The sequence below is a fragment of the Taudactylus pleione genome, unplaced genomic scaffold, assembly GCF_031769625.1.
Source record: "Taudactylus pleione unplaced genomic scaffold, aTauple2 ptg000428l, whole genome shotgun sequence".
NCBI lineage: Eukaryota > Metazoa > Chordata > Amphibia > Anura > Myobatrachidae > Taudactylus > Taudactylus pleione.
This window is the reverse complement of record NW_028284830.1, coordinates 1,043,501-1,065,867: the sequence shown is the minus strand read 5'-3', so window position 1 is coordinate 1,065,867 and position 22,367 is coordinate 1,043,501. Positions and strand designations below refer to the sequence as shown.

The following is a 22,367-nucleotide window of genomic DNA, read 5'->3' as shown; positions in this document are numbered from 1 at the left end:
ACTCAGTCATGGCTGTAGACATGATTATAATGTAGGAGATCTGTATTTTCACAACCGGTGTCGTGATAACTCTGTGATTGTTTCATTATACCAGACAGAAGAGGATGCTGGTGAATGGGCGGCATCTGCCTTGGAGGTGTCCGATAGCGAAGTGTCTTCCGTGACGTCGGGGATGTCGTCTGCCTTGGACCAGGGGAGCAAAGCGCCTGTAGAAGTTTCTCTGGCTGACAAAGTCCTCGCTCCTCAGAAAACTTCCTCAGTAGTCAGCCTCCCGGACTCCGTCCAGTCCTCCACCGTGAATAGCACAGGTACTTGGCTATGTTCCTTACTCTTTGCTCACGGTTCCAGCCTGAACTTCTAATGCGAAGCTTTGTGCTGAGTTGCATTGCACTGTTGTCTCTGACACTAGTATTTGGATATCCTCTTAGGTTTGTTCCCACCTTTTTGTTTGCACCATTGCATTCACTGATGGGGAGATTGCTCTGTATCTGATAGTGCTGACCCATTGTGAGCCCTCTGTACTGTGCCCATTGTACTGTATGTAAGAATAATCTTGTGTCTACTTCTTATCCTAGGTGGGTCTCGGCCACGTCCCAGTCGTGTCCAGAGCCTGGTCTCCAGTCATGGCAGTATGGACTCTGACCACTTAGGTGAGCCAGACTCTAGCTACATGTCTGTGTCATATGTGTCCACTCTTTATATGGTTTCCAAAGACAGGTTGAAAGGGGATGTAGTCAGGAAGCCGACGGTCTAAATGCCGACTGCCGGCTTCCCGACTGTCTAATCCTGGCAAGGTACTAATGACAGCTGTCTAAATCCCAACGCCTGTCATTAGACCTACCCCGGGAGCCCGACGCCCAGCATACCAAACGAAGGTAAGCCGGGCGCGTACAGCTGCGGGGGGAGGGTTAGGTTTTCGTGTTCCCGGGGGGACTTAGGGTTAGGCTAGGGGCAGGGGGGGTTAGGCACCCCCAGGGGGAGGTTAGGGTGAGGTACCCCCCCCCGGGAAACTTAGGTTTAGGCTGCGGGGATAGGGGGGGTTAGGCACACCTAAGGGAGGGATAGGGTAGGGAATTAGGTTAGCGGTACTTACCTTAATTAGCCATCGGGATCTTCACCCCTGCTGGGCTTCCGTTGTCGGGATTTGGACCGCCAGCCATGTGGCAGGCGGTAATACCTACTACATCCGTTGAAATAAGTGCTATAAAGGACTCTGCCATCTAAAGGTCGTTACTATGGTGAAATAAATATTGACAATATGGTCATTTGTTACCGTAGTGCAGAGACCCCCCATGGGATATAAGCAAATCCACTTTTCCAGTGAACAATCATGGGCCAAGCGGAGGCTCCTGTCCCCTTTTACATTCACAAGTATGACGGGCCCAGTAAAACACCAGAACATTGCAAGGCCGTGTTATTAGACTTCTAGACAGCAATACACACAAAGGCTCACCATGACATTCTCTCATAGGTAGTGCAAAAACATCCACATAAACAAACCAGCTGGGGTTATATTAGCTGCACTTGTATACTTCACCACAACCAGGTTACACTTAAAAGAAGTTCAATGGAGTTTTTTAAATAATTTCCCAAACTGTCTACCACAGGATGCCCAGGTCTGCGCTCTTATTATAATCAGGCCGGTTTACCGTAGAGTCTGTCAAGTGTATTGGATGCAGCTTCAGTTCCTGCTGCAAATTCCGGTGTGACATAAGCTTTATGCCGCTACAGTTTCCTGGCCAGTGATCCCCCTGGTGTAAGGCAGGTCCACATGGTGCAATGTTCCTGACTTCCTGAATGCTGGGTGTAATCATTTTAGAGCTAGCTGGGTGGAAATATCTCCTATAACTCCTGTTCCCAACTAAACTCCCTGATGGACTACCTCTCTTCCTGCCTTGGTGGCCACTGTAACCAAGATTCCCTCTAGTGAGCTGTCCAAGCATTGCTCTTTTCACACCTTGGTCCAGGACAAAAGAAAGCCATGTGGTGACAGCCATCTTCAGACACCCAGCAGCCATCTTTGTGCACCCATATACACAGACCTGCTTCTCCAGATGTGATCATAGCCTTCCACACCCAGCTTCAGGTACAGTATGCTGACTGGATACCCAGAGGGAGAGTGCCTGGATGTAGAGGGAGAGTGCCTGGGTTAGTCTGTTTTCCTCTGCATCAAAGGGACAGCTGACAGGCATGTTGAGAAAATGTATTTCTACTTCAGGGTCCATAGGGTATCCACAGGATACCTTGGGGTATAGGTGTGACGTCAGTCGCAGGGCACCAAAGAGTTAAGCTTTCAGCCTCCCAGGATGCACTAGGTCCCCCTCCTATACCCCGCCCCCGGGCCAAGGCACCTCAGTTTAGTTTGGTGCCCGGCCGGAGTCGGGTGCACCTGTTGGAGTGGGGGCTAGAAGAGCCCCTGAAGCTTATTCTTCATGCAGCTGTGGCTGCACAACTGGATGTACAGCATGGACAGTCAGTCCTGACGTCCATGCTGTCTTCCCTACACCCCGCCGGTACCAGAACGCCGGTACTGATCCGGGGATGCTGGTGGGCGTCTGGGGTCACAGCTAGCGGTGACCCCAGATGCTCCGGACCATGGCCGGATTCAAGGGGGACAGAGGTAAGCAGCGGGGTCCCGCGGTGGGTCCCCGCTGATCACATGGTCCTAAGTCCCCAGGCAGGGGGCTCCCTGGGGACTGGCTGCAGCGTGGAGCCAGGCGACCAACCTGCGCTTCCACTACCCCCTGGGACAGCGGACCGCAGCAGAGCGGTAGCGCTGCGGCGTCCCAGGGGTTAAATGCATGCCAGGGGAGCGCGCCTTCCCTGTCTCACAGCCGGCGCCTCCCCCGCTGCACACAGCCCTCTCTGCATGCTGCCGACTGGTCCTGTGGCAGCGCTCCTCCCCCAGGCCAGCCTCCTCTCTGCTCCTCGGCGGCCATCTTCTCCAGAACGCATGGTGAACGCTGCTGGAAGCGCTGGACGGAAGCATCGTGGTCTGGGTCCCCCCGCATACCTCTCCTCCGCTGTGGTCAGGTCTGTGTATGCAGCGCTGTGTCCTACCAGGCCCTGTGTCTGTGTAGTTGAGTGATCAGCGCTGTTAGTGCAGGAATTGTTATTTCTCTGCATTGTATGTGACTGTGCTAGCGCTGCTGCCTGTAATCTTTTCTTTATCTAAACTGTCAGCTTTATTACTGTCCCTGTTCTTTCTGCTAAAGCCCTTGCGGTGCGGTGCTGCAGGGTGGTCTCTCGCCTATTTAATACTTAATTGGTGAGAGAGGTCACATACGTGGTGCCATCATGTCTGAAAGTGATTTTCCCCTCCGGCTACAGTGTACCACGTGCAAAGTACCGTTAGCGGAGGGGGAGGGTAGCGCGGAGGGCCTTTGCCGGCAGTGTTTGTCCATGGCGCGGCCTATTACGGTTACAGCACCGGTACAGGAGCCGCCCTGGGCTTGTTTCGCTCAGGCGTTAACAGCTTTAGTGGGCCAGTTAGCTCCGCAGCCCGCGTTTACTCCGATGGGTTTGTCCCAGCAGTCTGTGGTGTCGTCACCCATGCAGGGGTTCCCACGACAATTGGTGGTACCCCACAGTCTCCCTATTTCCCCGCTCCCGGGTTCTCAGGAGCCAGCGTGGGTTAACTCCCTGACGAGTTCTGTACAGCACTTGTCGGATGTGTTGCAAGGGGAGTCTGTGATGCGGTCTCATAAAAGGCCGGTGGCGTCTCTGTCCGCTCCTTATGAGGATGACGAAGGGACGTCTGATGATGGGGAGATTCTAGATCCTTACGATCAGGAACCTCTCCATACTAAGGACGCTGATGCTAAGTCCAAAGTATATATTCCTGGACTTATTCGGGCGGTCCGCACAGCCTTGGTGATTGAGGACGAAGTTCCCCCAGCGGCTAAATCTAAGTATGCCTTTTTCAAAGATGTGAAGGGCGATGCCACAGTCTTTCCTCTTTCGGGTCAGTTGGTGGACCATTTAGAGGAGGCGTGGAAACAACCTGGCAAAAGATACCAGCCGCAGAGACGCCTGGCGGTGGCTTATCCGTTCGCGGATAATTATTTTGCGAAGTGGGAATCCCCTCCACAGGTGGATTCTCACGTGACCCGTCTTGTCCGTAGTGCCACATTGCCGATGCCATCCATGTCCTCCCTTAAGGATGCTACGGACCGCAAGGTAGAAATCTGCCTGAAGTCCGCTTATTCCCTTGCAGGGGGGGCAGCACGGCCGGCTATGGCCATTTGCTGGGTTGCCAGAGCGATGGAGCGCTGGGCGGATTCATTAGAGGCTTCTTTTGAATCCGACTGTCCGGCCGATCAGGCGGAGTTGATTGGCAATCTCCGTGATTCGGCCACCTACATCAACGAGGCGGCTCTAGACATTAGTACTCTGGTGTCTAGAATTTCTTCAGCAGCGGTAGCTGCTCGTCGCACCTTGTGGCTGCGATCCTGGAAGGCGGACGCAGATTCCAAGAAAGGTCTGGAAGCGTTGCCGTTTACCGGAGAAGTTCTCTTCGGTCCGGATCTGGATAAGATTGTGGCCACGCTGGCGGCAGCCAAATCTGCCTGTCTCCCGTCGGCCGCTGCTCCTTCTGGTTCGGGACCATCGTCCTTTCGGTCATCTAGGGCCCAGGGCAGGCCCAAACCACAGTCGTTTCCTCGACAGGCTGGCCCTAAGAAATCGGTCAAGCCCCGGAAGCAGGCATGGAGTACCAGACGTCCGGCCCCCAAGCCAGATGACAAGCCTGCGGCCTGACGGTCCGGGCCTCCCTTTGGGGGATCCCAGGGTGGGAGGCCGCCTGCTACAGTTCGCCCAGTGTTGGTCGACCACTACGACAGACACTTGGGTTCTGGAGGTGGTTTCTCACGGATACGCCCTCTCCTTCCGGCACAGACCCCCGGCTCGCTTCTTCACCACAGGTCTCCCATCAGACCGGAACAAGGCTACGGAGCTGCGGAAGGTATTGCACACTATGCTCCAGGCTGGAGTTATAGTGGCGGTTCCATTCTCCCAGAGGGGCCAGGGTTTCTATTCAAATCTATTTTTGGTACAGAAACCCAATGGGTCATATCGTCCGATTCTCAACCTCAAAGCACTCAACAAGTCTTTGCGGGTCCCGAAGTTTCGGATGGAGACCCTACGGTCCATCATTCTGGCGCTGGAACCTGGGGACTATTTGGTGTCATTGGACATACAGGACGCTTACCTGCATGTCCCTATTCTTTGGCGCCATCAACAGTTCCTCAGGTTCGCAATCAGCAGCGACCACTTCCAGTTTCGGGCGTTACCTTTTGGCCTGGCAACAGCACCACGTGTTTTCACCAAGGTGATGGCGGTCATGGCGGCTTCTCTGCGGCTGCAGGGAGTCCGCATGTTGCCGTATTTGGACGACCTGTTATTGGTGGCAGGATCTCCAGAGCTCCTGTTACGCCACTTGGACCTGACCATTGCACTGCTGCAACGGCACGGCTGGCTAATCAACTGGCAGAAGTCCACTCTAATCCCGTCTCGGAGGATTCTGCATCTTGGAGCCTTATTGGACTCGGGACAGCAAAGGATCTTCGTGACGGAGGACAAGATCTCTGCTTTACAGTCAAGGGTGCGCAGTTGTCTGCACAGCCGCCGGGTGTCCTTACACTCGGCGATGAGGTTACTGGGCTCCATGGTGTCGGTGTTCGACATGGTGGAATACGCCCAGTTTCACTCCAGACCTCTGCAGCACCTGATCCTGTCCAAGTGGAACGGGCTGACTCAGTCTCTGAAGTCCCAGACGATTGTGCTCACCCAGGAGGTTCGCCTGTCCCTTACGTGGTGGTTACAGACGACCCACCTCAACAAGGGACGTCCGTTCTGGGTTCCAAATGGGTTCCTGTTGACAACGGACGCCAGTCTTCGGGGCTGGGGAGCAGTTTCGGGTCCACACTTGTTCCAGGGCAGGTGGACGCCGACAGAAGCGGAGCTTCCAATAAATATCTTGGAACTCCGTGCGGTCTTCAATGCTCTCCAGCAGGCACAGCGGTTTCTCCAGGGTCGCCCGGTGCAGGTCCAGTCGGACAACGCTACCACCGTGGCCTACATAAACAGGCAAGGAGGAACTCTCAGTCGGGCGGCTCTCGTAGAGGTCTCTCGGATCCTGGTTTGGGCGGAGCGCAATCTTCCGGCCATATCAGCGGTCTTCATCCCGGGAGTGCTCAATTGGGAGGCGGACTTTCTAAGTCGCCAGGACGTTCATCCGGGGGAATGGTCCCTGCACCCGGACGTTTTTCAACTACTGGTGGACAGGTGGGGTCTTCCAGAAATCGACCTCATGGCGTCCCGGCACAACAACAAGTTGCAGGTGTACGGGTCTCGCACAAGAGACGAAGGGGCGTCTCTGGTGGATGCTCTGTCCGTCCGGTGGACGTTCCGGTTCGCATACCTGTTCCCTCCGGTCTCCCTTCTTCCACGGGTAATCTGGAAATTCAAACAGGAAGGAGGGACGCTCCTGTTGATAGCTCCCGCGTGGCCCAGACGGCACTGGTTCTCAGACCTTCAGGGTCTGTCCGTGGACATTCCTCTGCGGTTGCCGCTACGACCGGACCTTCTGTCTCAGGGTCCTTGCCTTCACCCGGACCTGACTCGGCTGTCTTTGACGGCGTGGCTGTTGAGACGGCCATGCTGAGGTCCCGGGGGTTTTCCAGCTCTGTGGTGCGGACCATGTTACGAGCTCGGAAACCGTCTTCCGCGAGGATATACCATCGCGTGTGGCATACGTTCTTCCAGTGGTGTCGACCGAGAGGTTATGCACCGTGGGAGTTTCGTCTGTCTCGGATTCTCGCCTTCCTGCAAGCGGGACTAGATCATGGGCTTCGCCTTGCTTCTTTGAAGGTACAGGTTTCGGCCCTATCTGTCTGGTTTCACCGTAGGATTGCTACAATCCCGGATGTGCGCACCTTTATGCAGGGTGTTCTCCGCATTCAGCCGCCCTTTGTTCCACCTGTGGCGCCTTGGGATTTGGCTGTGGTCCTGAGGGCTCTCCAAGGACCGCCGTTTGAACCACTGGGCTCAGTGGATCTTAAATGGCTAACAGCTAAGACTGTTTTCCTTCTGGCCATTGCTTCGGCCAGACGTGTTTCTGAGTTAGGGGCTCTTTCTTGTAGACCCCCTTTCTTGGTTTTTTATGGGAACAGGGCAGTGCTCCGCACTCGGCCCGAGTTTCTTCCCAAAGTTGTTTCCCAGTTTCATATTAACGAGGAAATAGTTGTTCCGGCCTTTAACTCACCGGGTCTTTCCGTGGGTGAGGCCTCTTTGGATGTTGTGCGGGCCTTAAGGACTTATGTTGACCGCACTTCTTCGTTTAGGAAGTCGGACGCTTTGTTTGTCCTCTTTGGCTTCCGTAAAAAGGGTTGGCCTGCTTCAAAGCAAACTTTGGCAGCCTGGATCCGTATGGCTATTTCTGAAGCTTATCTTCATGAAGGCCTACCGGTCCCTCCTTCTCTGAAGGCTCATTCCACTAGGTCTGTGGGTCCTTCGTGGGCAGCTCGACGTGGTGCCTCGGCAGTTCAGATCTGCAAGGCTGCTACGTGGTCTTCTGTCCATACCTTCGTGAGGTATTACAGGTTTGACACCTTCGCCTCTCAGGATGCTTCCTTCGGGCGGCGGATTCTCCTTTCTGCACAGGAGCGTCCCCACCCTTAAAGGATACTGCTTTGGGACATCCCCAAGGTATCCTGTGGATACCCTATGGACCCTGAAGTAGAAAATATGAGATATGGTAAGAACTTACCCTTGTTATCTCTATTTCTACGAAGTCCATAGGGTTCCACAGGACTCCCGCCCTGTCGCACCTGTGCTGCAGATGGGCTTTGCTCTGGTCACCGGTTTTCCGTCTCCCTCTGGTGAGAATGTGATTCTTGTATGTGTCCAGATCTTTGTTCTCTCTCTTCCTTCTCCTCCTCCGGCCTATGGCTTGGTAACTAACTGAGGTGCCTTGGCCCGGGGGCGGGGTATAGGAGGGGGACCTAGTGCATCCTGGGAGGCTGAAAGCTTAACTCTTTGGTGCCCTGCGACTGACGTCACACCTATACCCCAAGGTATCCTGTGGAACCCTATGGACTTCGTAGAAATAGAGATAACAAGGGTAAGTTCTTACCATATCTCATATTTTCTTCTTCAGGGTCCTTAGGGTCCACAGAATCTACCTTGGGGGTATGTAGTTGGAGTGATCCATTGCACCAAACAGCTACAGCTTTGAAGCTCCCAGCATGCACAGGTCCTCTTCCCTATATACCCCGCCCCCAGCCACAGGCATTCAGTTTTTTTTGTTTGGTGCGCGGCAAGTATCCAGACGCACCGTTTTAACAGCGGGACTGCCTTTTTCTTTTTTTTGGTTTACCTTAGTTTTTTTAACTGCCGAGTTAGCAGTATTAGGTGCCGAATAAGACGCATATACTGTGACTCCTTCTACCTTCGCCGATGCCGAAATGCCAGTACCACTATATGCCCTGGGGATTTCGGCGGACCTCAGCGTGGCTCAGCTAGTGGCATCGCTGGTGTCCGGACTGCGATCGGGTTCACTGAGATGGCAGGTAAGATTATTCCTCATGGGGAATTATGCGCGGAGCAGTCCAGGCCTCCGGTGTAGGAGAGGCATAGGAGACAGCTGCGGGTGAAGGTCTCCTTCAACGTGTCCTCACTAAGGCGGCCGGGGTCATATTGACTGTCGCCGGGGACGGGTAATAGACGCACTAGGAGCGTCTACTACTGTGAGGCCAGCGTACCCGTGCATCCACGTTCATTGTGTAGAAAGGGCATATTGGTAACATAATGAGCGCATATTACTCAAGAAAAATCAAAAGTGAATGCAAAAATACAAGCAGCATACACCTCCAATACGGCAGTATATGCACTTAGCTTACTACAAGTCGTCGTCATCATCATCATCAGTGAGCACTTGCAAAAGATCTGTAGCGGGTGCATTAAATACACCTCCCAACAGGTGTACACGTGCTTACTTGCTATTCTACACGAGCTGCATTTCCATGAACACGTCCCTCACTGAGCTTAACCTAAGTCCTTCCCTCCACCATTCTGCCTCTCCGGCCGTGAGGTTTGATATGTGTAAAATGCGTGCAGTGCTGTAGTCACGCGTTTCTGTGCTTCCTGAGCACCCTGGCGAATTGTGAACTATACATCAGCCACATTGTGCCTCTTGGCAATGTAGCACAATTTCTAAAGAGGACGCATGGAGGCGTTGCCCATATCATCCAATCATATTCTAGCTATCTTTTTATGGAAGGTACTAGATGAATGAAAGCTAGGATCTCATTGGTTGCTATGGGGACAGCTTCACTTGTCCTCTTTAGGTCCTCCTGAGGTGCATGAAAAGTATGTAGTAATGTTAAACATTCATCCAAACGAGACTCTTCAGAGATGCGTGTAATGTACATTGCAGGTAAAGCTACAAATGGCCCAAAGTTTGGGAAAAGCTGTCTGCTTGAAACGTCTCCATCTATTCTAATGAAAGTAACTGTACATACAATGATAGGGTTTTGGTATCTGGAAGAATACATGTGACTTCTATCTGCTCAAGTGTGATTGTTAAAGTTACACCAGATCTGCTGATCTCACCCCTGCAGGATATGACGCTGGCAGCAGCGACTCAGAGTGTGAGGACGCACTCATTAGTGAGCAGGATTCCCGCTCTCCGGTGATGCCAAAGTTTTGGCTTATTGTGAAGATTCACCAAGACTGGGTGGAAGTGTGTACTCACGCCAGGTAAAATTTAGTATGCCTGTCTCTCCACCTGTGTATGCCGTAGGGCAGTGTTTTTCGAATCCGGTCCTCGGAGATCCACTAACAGTGCAGGATTTCCAGATCTCCTCACAGAGTGTGTGAAATACTTAGTACTTTAGTGTGCATCTATGTCAGCCAGTAATAAATACACCAGTGTTCCTAAAGGAGTATAAATACATCTGTGTTCCAGCTTGGAGATATGGAAAACATGCACAGTGGGCCTGATTCATACAAATAGAGTAAGATATAGCAAGTAACTGTGCACCTGGACAAACCATGTTGCAATGCAAGGGGTGCACATACATAAATTTTTTGCATGCAGTGTAAATACTGGCTGCATTTGCATGTAGCCCACAAATGCTGCACAGCTTTATGTTTACGCTGCAATTTAGATGTCAGTTTGGACACCTCCCTCCCAAATCTAAATCTCTCTGCACATAATACATCTGCCCCATCTGCAGTGCAGCAGGGTGTTACCAAGGTGCACAGTAACTTGCTCTTTATTACTGTATTCCCAACTCTGAATCAGGCCCTGTGTACCTTAGGACCCGGATTAGAGAAGCCCTGCTGTACAGTAGTGTGCCTGTTCTAGGAGCTTGGTTCCCTTCCCTCCTGTCTGTTCCTCGCCCTGGTGCTGGACGCTGGCCTGTCCCGGTTCTGATTCATCATCTGCATTCTTGTTCTGACAGTGCCGGGGCTGCCCAGGAAGTGGAAGAACTAGGAGAGAGTCAGCGGCTGCACCAGTTGGTGGTGAGGAAAGTGGGCGAGATCTGCCGCGTGGTCAATCAGGTAATGAAGCTTTAAGGCCTTCCTTAACTAAAAATAGATACCATTTTTTTTTCTTGCTATAAAAAGACAAAGTAATAATGAACAAATGAATCCCAACGTTTATTGAAATCCAATTTCTCCAAATCCACTTTACAAACCCTGGCTTAGTATTTCTTAATGTCCCTCCTATCCATAATTTTACTGGGGGCTTACATTATGACCCAGAGATACAAACAGATGCTGACTACATCTTCATTATAGAGGTGGCAGTTGCAGTTTAATGCCTACGGGTTCTATTTACTAAGCCTTTGATAGGTGATAAGGTACCAGCCAATCATCTAACTGCCATGTCACAGGCTGTGTTTGAAAAATGATAGTTACTTAGAAGCTGATTGGCTGGTACCTTATCGCTGTTCACTGTATCTCCATCCAAGGCTTTAGTAAATAGACCCCTATATTGCTAGTATATCCCACACAAATATACACAGTCAAATACAAAATAAAGGGGCAGGTGTACTATAGCAGCACTTCTTGCTGCTATAGCTCTTTCTGCTTCGCCTGTAATCAAGGCAAACCAGGAAGGTAATAACATGAAGCTTTATTAACATCTTGGCCGCTGGAGCAGGGGGAGAAAAGACTCTCATCTCCGGTAATATAGATGTGTCCTCCTACATCTAGCTTCCTTGAGCATTAAACAGCCCTTCTAGTTGCGCCATGCCATGGCATGATTCAGTAGCGCTGTGCGTCTGTTCATGCAACTTTTTACCTTCAAATGCGTCTTATTCGCACAGCAATGCGATTAGAACACACAGACAGCTTCTGCTGATTAAAATGGTATGCAGCATGTCTGTATTCTGTGTGCAACTGCGGATACACCCAGACTAGCACACAGAATACAGGCATGCTGCATATCATTTTAATCAGCAGAAGCTGTCTGTGTGTTTTATCCTCATTGCTGTGCGAATAAGACACATTTTGAAGGTAAAAAGTCGCACGAACAGACGTTCGGTGCTACCAGAACGCACTGCTCTCACGCGTTATGTGTAACGTGCCTTGAAGCGCATAGGGAATAGATGTATGTGGACACCTCTGTACGTGCAATTCCCGCAGTGCATCAGCATTAAGCTGCGTCTTGCTTCCTAGCCGGCACCACTGCACATGTGTGGGAGCTCACGAAAATCGCAAGATGGACCCCTACGGCCGCCGCGGCTGCACAACACATGTGCCGGCACGTAAGCCTGCCAACAATTTGGAAAAAACAACAACCTACAAGTGCACTTATCGTTTCTTAGCAACATCTGAATGATTTTCGAAAACAGATGTTTACAGATCCCGTAGAGCAAAGTGATTTTCTCTTCATTATCTGCTTTCATACATGCCAATGTTCAATGTAGGTGTGCTATAACCAGCATTATTTTACATGTGACACTTGCCACCTCTTCGTACATCTCTCCCTTAGTCACAATTAGACATTACTAAAGCAAATTTGAAGGGAGCTTAGAGTATTGTGTTATGGACATGGCAATCCCCCTGGCATCGAACAAACATACAAGATCACTTTATCAATGCTCCCCATCACTAAGACATAGGTGACGTAGCACAGCACAGTCATACATTCAAAGTACCCGCGTGTTCTATTCACTCAGTGTGTTCAGTTATGTTTTCATATCCAGACCCTCGGCATGGATCTGCTCTCCGAAGCACTAATTGGGTCACTGCCATAGATTCTGGTCATAAGATGTAGAGTATTGGTCCATGTAGAAAAGCAGAGAGGATAACTAATAAACAGGTTATTTAACAATTTATTAAATAAACTTTCAATGGCACAATGGCAATAGTCTCATGAGACGGAGAAGGGTCCCTCTATAAAAGGGCGCAGTGAAGTTTCTGTACAAGGTTTTATGATGGGCTCCAAGGACAACATGAGAATTGTTCCAATCAAGATAACAAAGAGAGAGGTGATATTTTAATTAGACTAATATGACAATTGCAGATTACATTACAAACGCCATCAGGGCATATTGCGCAAGGAGTGGAGAGAAGATACTTATTTTGTGACTTCAGCTGGGTACACACTATGATATATTGCGTTGTGTAGTGTGTAATGAGATGCAATATATAGTTGTTACATCGCTTTGCTGGCTCGCAGCATCGTTCAGGTGTGTACCGAATTTTAAACAAAGTTTTTGTAACTTTTTTCCAATTATGTACTATATACCTATATGCAAATTATGAGTGGAGTGGAAACTTGGGTTATTTAAAGAAGGAATTGCATTGATTACGCTTTATACGTTGACAGAGAGCTTTTTAGAAGTCCAAACCTGCTGTCAGTTCTTCAGTCCCCCTAGTAAAGACTCTCTTCCATCTGTCACCTAAGTACATTTGTGACCGGTACAAGAATTATCGGCACCCTAGGCAAAACTTCAGCCTACTGCCCCCACACCCACTCTACACACCAATACCCACTTTCCAGAGTGGCGAGGAGGCGTATTAGAGGTTTCACAGCCCGCCACCTGCATTCAGTACAACAAAGGATGCCTCTCAGCCACGTCCTTAATTTCTACTTCAGGGTCCATAGGGGTCCACAGGGTGACCTTGGGGTATAGCTGGATCCTGGATCCTCGGGCACCACGGAGTTAAAGCTTTTAGCTGCTCCCAGGATGCACTTGGGTCCAACCTCCCCTATACCCCGCCCCCGAGCCACAGGCACCTCAGTTTAAGATGGTGCCCGGCCGGAGTCGGGTCACCCTGCGGGGGGGCTGCAGGAGCAGCCCCCTAAAGCTTTTTTAACTTAGTTAAATTTATTTATTTTTTTGACTATAGTTTTTTTCTCCAGAGCGGCAGCGCTGGGCTGTCTGTACAGACGCCCACGCTGCCGCTCCTTCTCCCTGCTGGCGCCGCGACGCCAGCACTGAACTGGGGATCGCGGCGGGGGAAGCCAGAGTCTGTACTAGCCGGACTCTGGCTTCCCCCGGGACTGCTGCCGGAAGACGCCGGGGAGATCAGGTAAGCCGCGCACCGCTGATTAGCGGCGGTACGCGGGTTCCTTTCAAATGCAGTCCCATGCCCCCGGTTCTAGGGGACAGACCGGGGGCGCTAGCGGTGGCGGCGGGCCCCCCCTCCATCGGAGGCATACCCCGCCAGACCACTAGACCACCAGGGTAATTAAGCGGCAAGCGGGATGCCGCAACCTTGGGGGTTAAATATGCTAGCCAGGGGAGGAAGCCTTCCCTGTCAGCGGCTCCTCCCCTCAGCTCAGCGCGCCTTTCAGCTCGGAGTCTGGCGTCGCTGAGCTGCAGATACACGGCCACTCCTCCTCTGAGGTCTCCAGCGGCCATTTTCTCTGTGGCAGTGTGGATACTCTCAGGGAGCACGCGGACCGGTCCCCCTGTGTACCTCTCCCCTGCAGAAGGACAGTGTACACAGCGCTATAGCCCTCCCAGACACTGAATCTGGGCAGGTTGATTGTAGTGGAAAGGTGCAGTGAGTATATCTTCCTGCATGGTATGTGACTTTTGCTAGTGCTGCCTGTCTGTGTCTTTTTTCTACTTACTGTCAGCCTGTACCTATCCCTTTCCTTCTCCTACAAGCCCTACAGGTGTGCGGGGGAAGGGTGTTTCTACTGACCTCACCTATATAGATCACGTATTTGTGAGGTCCGTCACATACAGTTGTGTGCTACACGGTGCCATATTGTGGGCTGTTGTTCAGCACACTGGTGAGTGCGCACGTTTTCTTCCTAAGTCATGTCTGAGGAGGAGATTGAGCACTCCGGGGCTCCAGCATTGTTCTCCTGCAGGCGCTGTTCTGCAGGAGTGGATAGGGAGGATTTGTCACAGGACGGCCTGTGCGGACGGTGCCAGGCGGTCCCTGGTATGTCTAAACCTCCCATTTCGCAGGAGCCACCATGGGCGATGTTTTCCCAGGTGCTGGTGTCCATCGCGGACCGTCTGTCGGTCCCGACTGCCGCCCCTACTAGGGCGTTGCCCCAGCCTGCCATCCCCCATTCCCCGGGTGTCCCACAATTATTGCAGACTCCCCCGGGGTCTCAGCCTGTTGGTCCCTATGCGGGGTTGCCAATGTATATTCAGTCCACCCCTGTGGCACAGCCGGCTGTGGTGCCATTTCAGGCTCCTGTGACAGCTCCTCCACCCTGGGTGGATGCGCTTTCCCACACTGTCCAAGATTTGGCGGCAGCATCTTCGGCTTTTCAGTCGATGTTGCGCAGTGACGTGCCCTCCAGGGCGTCTAAACGCTCAGTCATGGCACAGGCTGCGCATCTTTCGGATTCTGAGGGGTTCTCGGATGATGGTGAGGTACAGGATGACTCAGCCTCAGATGCCTCAGTCCAGGAGGTAGACACTAAGTCTTCCATCAATGTGCGGGCTCTGGTTAAGGTGGTGCGGGCTATTCTTCTGATTGAGGATGAGGCACCCGCTCCCAAGTCAAGGTATCCTAGTTTTAAAAAAGCTAAGGTTACTTCTACAGCGTTCCCCTTGTCTGATCAGTTGACTGATCACATGGCGGTGGCCTGGCAGACGCCCAGTAAGCGTTTCCTGCCACAGAAACGCTTGGCGTCCAATTATCCATTCCCGGAAGCGCATTGTAAGAAATGGGAAACTCCGCCTGCAGTCGATTCCCATGTAACACGCCTCATCAGGAGTGCTACTTTGCCATTGCCATCTATATCCTCGCTGAAGGATCCTACGGACAGGAAGGTGGAGACTTGTCTAAAGTCTATTTATTCTCTCTCAGGGGCTGTAGCCCGGCCGTCCATGGCCATCTCCTGGGTGGCCAAGGCCATTGAGGGGTGGGCCAACGCCTTGGAGGACACGTTTACGGATGAATCTCCGGACGTCCAGAGGGCGTTGTTAGGACAGATGAGAGATGCCGCCTCCTACATTGGAGAAGCATCTTTGGATGCTAGCCTGTTGACCTCTAGGGTTTCGGCGGCAGCAGTGTCTGCTCGTAGATCCTTGTGGTTGCGGTCTTGGAGAGCAGACGCGGATTCAAAGAAAGGCTTGGAGGCCTTACCTTTTAATGGGGAATTACTATTTGGTCCGGACCTGGACAAAATAGTAGATACCCTGGCAAAATCCAAGTCAGCCTTCCTCCCTTCAGCTACTACACCTGCTAAGGTCCGGAGCTCAGCGTTTCGTTCCTTTCGGGTTCAGGGCAAGGCAAAGGGTCAGTCCTTCCCGAGGCAGTCCGCACCCAAGACCGCCTCAAAGCCAAAGAAGCAAGCCTGGAGTGCTAGGCGCCCTTCTTCCAAGCCAGAAGATAAGCCTTCTGCGTGATGGGACGGGCCTCCCTCTGGGGGACCCCAGAGTGGGAGGCCGACTTCTTCAATTCGCCCAGTGCTGGCACAATACAACCACGGATGCCTGGGTGCGAGAAGTGGTCTCCCAGGGGTACGCCCTGTCTTTTCGGCACAGGCCGCCTTGCCAGTTTTTTTGCACAAGTCCTTCTCAGGACAAAACCAAGGCCTTGCAGGTTCAGGAAGCCATAGAGGCCTTGCTGACGGCGGGGGTCATTATACCCGTACCACAGTCTCAACGTGGGATGGGGTATTACTCTACGCTGTTTCTGGTGCAGAAACCCAATGGCTCTCATCGCCCCATCCTCAATTTGAAGTCCCTGAACAGGTTTCTCAGGGTTCCCAAATTCAGGATGGAAACTTTGCGTTCCATCATACTGGCGATGGAACCAGGGGATTATATGGTCTCCCTGGATATCCAGGACGCCTACCTCCATGTGCCTATAGCAACATCGCACCAACGGTTTCTGCGGTTTGCTATTCTCCACAACCACTACCAATTCAGGGCTCTACCCTTTGGTCTCTCCTCGGCACCAAGGGTATTTACCAAGGTGATGGCGGTCATGGCGGCTCACCTTCGGAGCCAGGGGATACGGTTGCTACCGTATCTAGACGACCTCCTCTTGCTGGCAAGCTCCCAGGAGGTACTGATCCAGCATCTCCACCTGACGGTCGCTTGTCTACAGGCGCACGGCTGGTTGATCAACTGGAAGAAATCCTCCCTCATCCCATCACAACGGATGGTTCATTTGGGGGCCCTGCTGGACTCTCGTCAGCAACGGATTTTTCTGACTCCGGAGAAGGTCTCCTCCTTACAGCTGCGGATTCACAGTTGTCTGAGCAGTGGCAGAGTGTCGGTGCACTCAGCGATGAGAGTTTTGGGGTCCATGGTGTCGGCATTCGACATGGTGGAGTTTGCCCAGTTCCATTCCAGGCCCCTGCAGGGGCTGATTCTTTCAGAATGGAACGGATTGCCACACAGGATCCGCTCTCAGATGCTGGTGTTGTCCTCGGAGGTGCGTCTGTCCCTAGCCTGGTGGCTGCAGACAGCGCATCTCCTGGAGGGGCGCCCCTTTTGGATCCCGGAATGGGTTCTGCTCACGACAGATGCCAGTCTCCGGGGTTGGGGGGCGGTGACAGGCTCCTTGTCACTTCAGGGTCGTTGGTCGGTGGAGGAAGCGATTCTTCCCATCAACATCCTGGAACTGCGGGCAGTATACAGAGCCCTGCAGTCATCCGGCACCGCTCTTCACGGAAGGGCCGTTCAGGTGCAGTCAGACAACGCCACCACGGTGGCGTACATCAATCACCAGGGAGGGACTCGCAGTCGAGCTGCGATGTCGGAGGTGTCCCGCGTCCTGGCTTGGGCGGAGCGCTATCTTCCAGCTCTCTCGGCAGTTTTCATCCCAGGAGTCCTCAATTGGGAGGCAGACTTCCTCAGCCGTTACGATGTGCATCCCGGGGAATGGTCGCTTCATCCAGAGGTATTCCAACTACTCGTGGACAAGTGGGGGCTGCCAGAGCTGGACCTGATGGCGTCCCGTTACAATCACAAGCTGCCTGTGTACGGGTCAAGGACAAGGGACGCAGGCGCAAGTCTGATAGACGCGCTGTCGGTGAAATGGCTGTTTCAACTGGCTTACTTGTTCCCTCCGATATCTCTGCTGCCTCGGGTCCTGCGCAAGTTCAAACAGGACGGAGGCACACTGATCCTGGTGGCCCCAGCGTGGCCCAGAAGGCCGTGGTACTCCGATCTGCGGAGCCTGTCCATCGACGCTCCGTACCTCCTACCTCAACGGCGGGACCTGTTGTCTCAGGGGCCCTGTCTTCACCCAGATCTGGGTCGACTATCTTTGACGGCGTGGCTCTTGAGACAGCCGTCCTGAGGTCTCGGGGCTTTTCTAGCTCCATTATTACCACCATGCTGAGGGCGCGCAAGCCTGCTTCCGCGAGGATCTATCACAGAGTGTGGCACACTTACTTTCAGTGGTGTGAGGCCAGAAACTATGATCCCCAGGTGTTCCGAGTTTCGCGTATTCTGGCTTTCCTTCAGTCCGGTTTGGACTTAGGATTACGTCTTTCTTCACTGAAGGTACACGTGTCTGGTCTGTCGGTGTGGTTCCAGCGCAGGATCGCTGCTATGCCGGACGTACACACCTTTTTCCAGGGTGTTTTGAGAATCCAGCCTCCCTTTGTGCCACCTGTGGCCCCGTGGGATTTGGCGGTGGTTCTTAGGGCCTTACAGGGTCCTCCTTTTGAGCCCTTGGAGTCAGTGGAGCTCAAGTGGCTAACTTTTAAAACTGTTTTCCTCTTGGCAATTGCTTCTGCCAGGAGGGTTTCAGATTTGGGGGCGCTTTCTTGTCGTCCCCCTTTTCTGATTTTTCATCAGGACAGAGCGGTGCTTCGCACTCGTCCTGATTTCCTGCCTAAGGTGGTTTCCAGGTTCCACATTAATCAGGAAATTGTTGTACCAGCCTTTCAGTCACCTGATCTTTCGGCTGGGGAGACTTCCTTAGACGTTGTAAGGGCACTCCAGGTTTATGTGGACCGGACTAGTTCTGTGAGGAAGTCGGATTCTTTGTTTATCCTCTTTGGTTTTCACAAGAGGGGTTGGCCTGCCAACAAACAGACTCTAGCCCGTTGGCTTTGTTCTGTTATTATTGAGGCTTATATGCAGGAGGGTTTACCTGTTCCAGCCTCTGTTAAGGCTCATTCCACTCGGTCCGTGGGCCCTTCTTGGGCTGCTAGCCGTGGCGCCTCTGCTGTTCAGCTCTGTAAGGCGGCCACCTGGTCTTCCATTCAGACCTTTTTGAGGTTCTATGCGTTTGACACCTTTGCCTCTCAGGATGCATCCTTTGGGCGCCGGGTTCTCCTATCAGCACAGGAGCGTCCCCGCCCTTAGTTGGACTGCTTTGGGACATCCCCAAGGTCACCCTGTGGACCCCTATGGACCCTGAAGTAGAAAACAAGAGATATGGTAAGAACTTACCTTTGTTATCTCTGTTTCTACGAAGTCCATAGGGTCCACAGGGCACCCGCCCTGACGCACCTGGCTTCATATGGGCTCTGTGACTGGTCACCGGTTTTCCGTCTCCCATTTCTGTGAGTATGGTTCTTGTGTGTTCCAGTCTTCCTTCTCTCTGTTTCGTCTCCTCCTCCGGCCTGGGCTGCTTACCAACTGAGGTGCCTGTGGCTCGGGGGCGGGGTATAGGGGAGGTTGGACCCAAGTGCATCCTGGGAGCAGCTAAAAGCTTTAACTCCGTGGTGCCCGAGGATCCAGGATCCAGCTATACCCCAAGGTCACCCTGTGGACCCTATGGACTTCGTAGAAACAGAGATAACAAAGGTAAGTTCTTACCATATCTCTTGTTTTTGTGGTAGGCAAACTCCTGGCACCATAGGCAGCTGCCTAATGGTAGAGCCGGCCCTGAGTACATTTAATAAATACTTCATCTCGCAGACTGTTTCACTGACTCTCGTCTGCTTGGATTTACTTGATCTTGCAAGAGACCAACACTGCATCCCCCTCAGTACCACCAGCGCCCAACCTATGGCTGCCAAATTCCTGATACCGCGGTTAGTGATATCACAGTAGCTCAACTGACTGCATTCTCAGCATTCTGACCTGCCTATAATCTTATAAAGACACTACCCTAAAGGTGTGGGAGACATTGAGCCATCTCTAGTGGAGTCTGGGGGGAAAGTAATATTTATTAACCGATCTACTACACCAGGTTAATGCCGAACTATGAATCTTACCTTCACTGGTCATAAGAGATAAATTGGGGGTTTTAGCGGTCCTGTAGCGTTTAGCCTCTCGTATGCTACTCTACAAAATAAAATATCTAGTTTCTCTATAGCAGTTTACCTAGCTTCTCCATTTAGGAAGACGAAGTCCTTCTTTTTTTTTTTTTTTTTTTTAATCTTCATTCTGCTTTATTATCTCTCTTGCTGAGGTTTTAAAATCCGAAAGTGCTCATCCAAATTGTTACACTTAAACTTTTGTACCAAGCATTAAAAAGCAATTAGCATAAAACAAGATCGCAATGTTTGGCCGGTGTATCAGATGAAATCTGGTAAACAGCCAGTCTAAGCAGGCAGCAGATTACTGATGCACAACGTCGCAGCAAAAAACCTATTTACCGTCAATGTTAAATAATTGAAGAGCAGACAGAAAGATAAACGGTATAGGTCCCGCAGAAAGTGTCTCCCCCTCCGTGCATACATTCATTGCTGTGATTCCGTGTAAGAAGGGTTTTGTGGCAGCAGCACTGATGTAGAAGGAAGCGTGATTGGAACAGTTATTAAATGTAATATTTCTCGAAAGCAAAAGCCTTGTTTTCAGGCAATGTCTTTACTGCACTCTAGACAGTAATGACAATAAACCGTATAATTCTTTGTTACCCTTCAGTCTCCTTCTCACCAGTTTCCATTTATGTTGTTTTCTTATAGAAATCCTGGTGTTTAATCACACTGCCCGACTGAACTCCGCTAATACAGCGTTTCTCAAACTCGTTCCTCAGGAAACACTAACAGTACATAGTTTCCATTTTTCCTAGTTGGTGCACAGGTGTATTCATTACTGACTGGCACATTTTAAAAGATCCACAGGTGGAGATAATTATATTTCACTTGTGATTCTGTGAGGAGACCTGGAAAAGGAGGATTTACCTGGAGAGGAGTGTCTGGGCACCAAATAGTTACTTATATTCTTCCAAAAGCCCCCAGGCTCTCTCTCCACTGTACCCCAGCCACAGGCCAGCCAGTTTAAGTTAGCAAGCCAATGGCAGGAAGAGGCAGAAGAAGAGAGAGACTGAAGACCGGCACACACTCAGAACAAAGTCGGGGAAAGGTGCGCCAAGACCGGCATCAGAGGAAATATACCCCGCAAGACAGGTGCGTCAGGGTGGGTGAAGAAAAGGATTTAACAAGGTAAGACCATAAATCCTCCTCCTTCCTCCACTAGGGGGCACAGGGATCACTCTGGGACGTTCTAAAACTGTCCCCCGATGGAAGGGGATCTTCCTGGGCTGCAGTGAGAACCCCCTTTTTTGCAAGACGCGAAGGTGACAACTGCATAGTAACGAATAGAGAGGGTCATTCAGACCCGCTCGCGAGCGCAGGACGCTCGCAAGCGGGTCGATGTTGCCCCACTGCGCATGCGCACGACGGAGGGAGCTCCATCGTGCGCATGCGCGTGACCCGGATAGCGACTGCCTCTCCGAACGCTCCGTGTCTCGCACCAAAGGGGGCGTGCTGTCGATGTTGATTGACAGCACGCCCCCTTTGGTGGGCGTGCCGGGGGCGTGGCTGCCAGACGGAGGCGGCCCCATTGACATCACTAATGATGTCAGTGGGAGTGATTTTGGCTCTGATAGAGCCAAAATCACTCCAGGGCTTGCGGCAGCGAGACCCTACCTCAGGATCTCCGTTGCAAGCCCAATGGTCGCGATGGTCTCGACCATCATCATAGACGCTATGCGTCATCATAACCCACAGCTATGCGAGCGTCCATAAGGCCGCTCCATTTTCATGTATGAGGGCCCTGATTCAGAGCGAGCGCTCTGGTCAGAGCGTCTGGCTCTGAATTAGGCCCAGAGTGTGGGCAGATAACCACGTGGCAACTGTACAAAGTGGTACCGCAGAAACGCCATGTTGAGCCTCCCAAGAACGTCCCACTGTCCTGGCATAATAAGCAATCACCACATTAGGGGCAGGGGATCTGTGGTGGATAGCCAAGCGGGGCCACTAGGAGAATCTGTTCAGAAACCGGCCAGCCCCGCTTGTGAAAATCGTACAAGACCACAGAGAAACTGATCTCCGGGTCTTTCTACGGAAAAATTAGCCTGCAGTCCTAGATGTGTTCTCCGGTGTGGAGTCCGGAACGCGGAAAGCCTGATCAACACAACCGCAGGTAGGAGAGCAATTGAGACACAACTCTGGGTAGGAACCGAAGTGAGACCACAAAATGGCCCGTTCTAAGTATAAGATCATAGAGGGGGAGCTACAAGACAAGGCGGCCAAACAGACACCCACCTCATTAAGCAATGGCAAGTAGTAAGACAGCTGTCCCGGTAAACCAACGACCGCAAACAAGGAATCAAGGACTCCTAAGGGAGCCTACTGAAGAGCCCAAAGAACCAAGGAAAGGTTTGATGGAGCCACCTGGTAAGAACAAGTAATGACTGCACACAGTGGCGCCCTAAAAAACAAAACGTTCGAACATCTGGTAGGCGCAAAAGCAGTCGTTGGAGGAGAAACGACAGGTCTGAGACTTGTATCCCCAGGAAGAGGGCCAAAGGCCCAAACTCACAGAAAGAGAGAATCCATAGTTGGAATGATCTGGGGAAGATGCCTCTAACCAAACTCCTCAATAGGTCCTCTAATCCGTAAAGAAACTCTGACTGAAGTGGGCTACCCGACATGCAGCTGACCCCTCTGGAAAAAATCCTCCTAGCTTTTAGGGCGGGTGACCAGAGCCACTCTGGCCAAGCGAAGCGGGCCA

At 51.9% G+C, this 22,367-nt stretch overlaps 1 protein-coding gene across 5 annotated transcripts in view; it reads left to right on the top strand.

The window, feature by feature from the left end:
* SZT2 (SZT2 subunit of KICSTOR complex) overlaps positions 1-22,367 on the top strand; it is a 187,260-nt gene that overhangs the window by 102,394 nt on the left and 62,499 nt on the right. For all 5 annotated transcript variants that reach the window (XM_088447303.1, XM_088447301.1, XM_088447302.1 and 2 more), the window contains 4 exons: positions 95-308; positions 576-650; positions 9,621-9,759; positions 10,467-10,566. In XM_088447303.1, the coding sequence (XP_088303429.1) occupies positions 95-308; positions 576-650; positions 9,621-9,759; positions 10,467-10,566 (528 nt within the window). The remainder of the gene's footprint in view (positions 1-94; positions 309-575; positions 651-9,620; positions 9,760-10,466; positions 10,567-22,367) is intronic.